This window comes from Limulus polyphemus, unplaced genomic scaffold (genome assembly GCF_000517525.1).
Source record: "Limulus polyphemus unplaced genomic scaffold, Limulus_polyphemus-2.1.2 Scaffold4520, whole genome shotgun sequence".
NCBI lineage: Eukaryota > Metazoa > Arthropoda > Merostomata > Xiphosura > Limulidae > Limulus > Limulus polyphemus.
Window position 1 is genome coordinate 1 of NW_013670130.1, and position 5,194 is coordinate 5,194.

Consider the following 5,194-nt stretch of genomic DNA (forward strand, 5'->3'; position numbering starts at 1 on the left):
TATCATGAAGAAACACATTATATCTAAATATATTGTTATCATGAAGAAACACATTATATCTAAATATATTGTTATCATGAAGAAACACATTATATCTAAATATATTGTTATCATGAAGAAACACATTATACCTTATTTTTGTGTTCATTTCTAGAAATTCAACGTTCAACCAGTGTCCAGTCCCCAGTACAGTCCAAGTTCATTCAGAATCCTCAGTCCAATATATCAAGTAGTCAACAAAGCTCTGTAGATAACATAGGAGTAGAAGGTAGGTTTTAGCTCCGCAGATAACATAGGAGTAGGTATTTGATCAAATTTTACCTTTAAAATTTCAGTAATATGAAAATTTATAGTTAGAATGTTATTGCCTAAAGAAATATTTGATATTTATAGTACTGTTTTTGGTTTAAATGGACCTAGACCTGAAAAGAGTTTAGAGGAAACCTAATACCTATATTTGTTTTGATTGTAATTTCACTTAAATTTCAGAAATCAATATTATGTTGTGATAGAATTATTCTGTACTGTTGTTAGTTCTTAAACTCTCTTTATATTTGAAATTTTGTTAAAAGCAGTGATAATGCTCCAATTTTCTGTACTGTTATTTTTTCCCAGACTTATCTCCAGTCCAACATCAGCTATCCGAGATCAATAATCGATACAATCTATTGGGTGTGAAGTTGTCTGACCGTCACCATGAGATTAAAACTTTAATAGAAGACATGAAGCGCCATCTAGAAACTATGAAAATTCTGTTGATATTTGTTAAGGCAAAAGAAAAACAATTACCTAAAGAGGTTCTTCCTGAAAACAAGAATCAAGCTGGGAACTATCTTGTGGTATTGAAGGTATTAGTAGTTCTTATCTGTAAAGAATATTTTCTCCAAATTCTCATGTCAACAATCGACAGACATTAGTAGTTGTAACTTGTAAGAAACCTTTCCCTAAAGTTTACACACTATTTGTAGTTTTTGCCTGTAAGGAATTATTTCTCAAAATTATCACTCAAACTATTCACAGACCATTTGTAGTTGTTATCTGTAAGAAATTCTTTCTACAGATTTGCATTAAAACAGTTGATAGACCATAAATTTATTTAGAACTTAATAACAACTTTCTTAAGCATTTTGTGAATAACATGCAAAAAAGAAACACAATTATTAGCTTGAAACATTATGTTTGTAATAAAGCTTCTCCACATCTGATTTATAATCATCTCTTACTCTTCCAGACAATACAGGAAGAAGTCCTTGATAAACAACCAGATATGGATAGAGTAAAAACCCAAACACAAGATCTTCTCAAGAAAAGACAAAATATACCTGGCTCAGAGGGACTTAGAGACCAGATAAGTGAACTATGTAAGTATTTCTTATATAGCTTTCCACTAGTAGATGAATTGGTTCCATAAAATCTAATTAATTCATCAGACCTTCTAAACAAGTAGTATGTAAAAATATCCTTAGGTACTAGTGTTTATAACCTCATACTGAATCAAATATGTGAAAACCTAATTTTGGACTAGTGTTTAAAACCTCATACTAAATCAAATATGAGAAAACCTAATTTTGGACTAGTGTTTAAAACCTCATACTGAATCAATGTGTAGAAACTATTACTGAACTAGTTTGTAAAAAACCTGTTTAAAATCTCATACTGTATCAGATTTTTAAAACACCAAATGGACTAATCTTATTGTGTTGCACATGAACTTTTAAGACTTAAAACCAAGGTCTAATAAATTTTGTCAAAGTTTCTTAAGATATATTATGTAAAGGTTTTTCCCTATAGTACTTCGTTGGACAGAACTAAGAAAGTTTGTTAAAGAACAGATAGATCTGCTTCAGGGATATAAAGATTTCCAGGATACTCACGATATACTGACTAGCTGGCTGACTCAAAAGGAGAAGATGTTACAAGTACTTGGGCCGATTGCTTCCGAGCCACGTATGGTTACCTCTCAGATGCAGCAGGTTCAGGTATAACTGCTTGCTATAACATTTTCAGAATTATGGTTTAAATGTTGAAAGCTGGCAAAACATTAGGTACCAATAGACAAAAAATTTGTAATAAAAATCAAGTAAACTGCAGATGTTTCCACATTCCTTTTAATTTCTCCTTTTTGGATTCAAAATGAGAGGTGTGTAAAAATAGCATTTCTGATCTACCTTTTGTCTCTCACAAGTCAAAGGAGTTTTAGATTTGTCCTAAATGAACATATTAAGCTAGCAATCTCTATGATAAAAGTAAAAATTAAAATATAATCACTTTCAATATATTAAATAATATTAAGTCTTCTGTCAAAGCTAAAAAGGAAATACAATAATGATAAGCCTCTAAAAAGTTCAATGAAAATAATAAGGCTTAGAAAGGAAAATTACAACAGTCATTAATATGGCCAAGAAAATAATCATCAAAAAGTACACTAATAAAGAGATGTCATATTATATATGGAATTGTTATATAGCTAATGTTGACCATATATAATAAGAACTTAATTGAACAGGAGTTAAAAGCAATGGTGGTTAGTATATTTAAGTAGTCCACTATTACACTAAATAATATCAAAATAAATTGATGTGTAGGTATGAAAATTTTTAAAAGTCATGATACTCTGTAAAACTTCGGAAACCATAATCTCTAGAAAGATTATTGTTATATTTTCCATAGAATCTGATGTTTAAAATGTATTTTGAGAAATGTTGTTTATGAACAATTTCAGTAAGTTCTATTGTACCTAATAAGCTTAGAATAGTAAACAGTGTAATATAATGTATTTGGAATATGCCTATTTGAGAATGAAAAGTTTGTAACTTGGAAATATCCAGTTTATTGAAAACTATAAATCATGTTGATATATAAATCCATCTATTGTACTTTGTTTCCGGAATAAGTTCTGGTGGATAAATTGATTGGCTGTGTCTGGAAAACCTTGTTATCCAGTATAAGAATATCATCTACAAGCACAACTATGTGTAAAGCTTATTACAAATCTTAACTATAAATGTGTAAACAGAAAGATTGATTCACCTGTGAATATGATATTCACTTGAAACCACTTTTTTATGATACCAATATTGTATCTTTACAAAAACAACAACAACTGTACAATAGAAAGAAAATCCTTCCTTTAAATCTTTAAACAGGTCATGAGAGATGAATTTAAGTGTCAACAACCACTCTTGGATCGTTTAGACAGCTCAGGTCAAGTAATAATTGAGAGTCTTGATTCAGCCACACCAGCAGATGCTAAAGTTAGTGACCAGATGATGACCATTCACCGACTCTGGGATGATCTACTTAATAAGTTGTCTGATCGTGAAAAGAGCTTAGATGCTGCATGTGGTGTCACTAAGGAATTTCATGACACGTTGACTAAAATACAGATGCACCTGCTTGATATCAGTGATAACTTTGATCAACTATTTCAAAGCTCTGTTGACATAGTGGAGTTGTTGAACACACTAAATGTAAGTCATTACATTACATTACTGACATGAATAATTACATTATGTTTATGAGTTGATGAATGTAACCACGTTAATTTTTAGGCATCTTGTTTTCAAGAATTGTCGTTATGCATGATTTAGTTTTCAAATAAAAGTAACTTAATATTAGTTATTTGGTATGTAATACCTTGTGCCAGTGAAGTGTAATCTTTTACTGGAAACTCATACAGGACCAGTAAATAAAAATTTGCTAAGAATTATTATGAGTCTTATTGTGGTGTAATGCCACACAAACAACAAATCTAAAGTAACGTGATCAAGAAAAAAAATATTTAAAGATTCAATTACTAGATGTTTGTAAAGTTGATTGGAGTCAACTGTTATGCAGAATAAAACTGCACTATTGTGTTTATTTATTTTCTGTTGTGAGTATCCTGGAAATTAGATGTTTGATTTGTTAATTGTGTTGTTTAATAAACTAAGAGTACAATATCTATGGCAAAATATAATATATGTGTCATGAGATGACAATTTTTACTTTGACAGGTTTTGGAAGAACAACTGCAGAGCCAGCGACCTCATCTGGCAGGAGCTGAGAGTGTTTGTGAAGAACTGTGTGAAATTCTCAGTGACTCAACTTCCACGACAGAGATCAAAATTAAGCTGACCACACTTCAGAAACAGTTCATCAATCTGACCAAAAAAATAGGTCAGTTTATCCCTTCACTAGATAAATCTAATTATTTCAAGAGAAATGATATTGATGAATTGTCTGTATGCAAATGTTGAGACTTTTCTGTTTGAAAAGCACATTCATTAGATACTACATGTATCTTGAATTTTTTTCTGTTCATAGACTTATCAATAGGTCAAATCACTTTTGACACACTGTTTGTGCTGAGGAGTGTTTGCTTTGTTCAAGTATTAAATATGATAATACTAATGAACAAGTTTTGCTACATTACACTGTTTCTGCTTAGGGGTGTTCAGAAAATGAAGAATCATGACATTGGTAAATCACAAAGGTAAACATATAATTGTAACATTTCAACACACCAAAGATTTTTAAATTATACAATTATTCATATAACATTGTGTAAGTAGTTTTGCAATTTTATTTGAAAAGAAATATCTGGTAATAGAAGTACAAAAGGGATCATGAAATTTGTATCTAAAAAGAAACTTTAATAGTATGGTGCATTAAACACTTAAAAGATAATCCAAACTTGTAATATTATAATCAATAAAACCACTGTTATAAAATAATGCCAATTACCTCCTCTGTTCATTATTATGTAAATCAGGCATGTTATAATTAGTTGTGATATGAAATGCAAATGTTTGATCAACCTTTGCAACAAATATACACTGCCTGGTTGCAAGGACTTGTGAACCCTGAGTGTGGAAAATCCCTCAGGACACATTCCAGCAAACTGTGGATGCTATGTAATGTCATGGCTGTTATTTAGGCAAAAAATGGCTTAACCCATTAATAGGTGCAGGTCTTAGTAAAGTAGCCAGACCTTCTCTATGTAATAATCTTGTCTCAGTTGTCATGTAAAAGTGAATCACAGCATTATAAATGCTCAAAACTGTTCATGTACTATGGTTAAACCCCATAAAAAAAAGACTTGTATATTTCACTCATGTGTAACACCATAGGAAGAAGCCCGGCATGGCCAGGTGGATAAGGCGCTCGACTCACAATCTGAGGGTCGCGGGTTCGATTCCCCGTCCCACCAAAC

General features: G+C 31.1%; 1 protein-coding gene across 1 annotated transcript in view; it reads left to right on the forward strand.

The window, feature by feature from the left end:
- Positions 1 to 154: 154 nt before the first annotated feature.
- LOC106471293 (dystonin-like) overlaps positions 155 to 5,194 on the forward strand; it is a gene marked incomplete at its 5' end in the record, with an annotated part of 65,405 nt that continues 60,365 nt past the window's right edge. Inside the window, 6 exons of the mRNA XM_013931891.2 lie at positions 155 to 268; positions 616 to 848; positions 1,232 to 1,361; positions 1,792 to 1,979; positions 3,147 to 3,470; positions 3,996 to 4,158. Of these exons, the coding sequence (XP_013787345.1) occupies positions 155 to 268; positions 616 to 848; positions 1,232 to 1,361; positions 1,792 to 1,979; positions 3,147 to 3,470; positions 3,996 to 4,158 (1,152 nt within the window). The remainder of the gene's footprint in view (positions 269 to 615; positions 849 to 1,231; positions 1,362 to 1,791; positions 1,980 to 3,146; positions 3,471 to 3,995; positions 4,159 to 5,194) is intronic.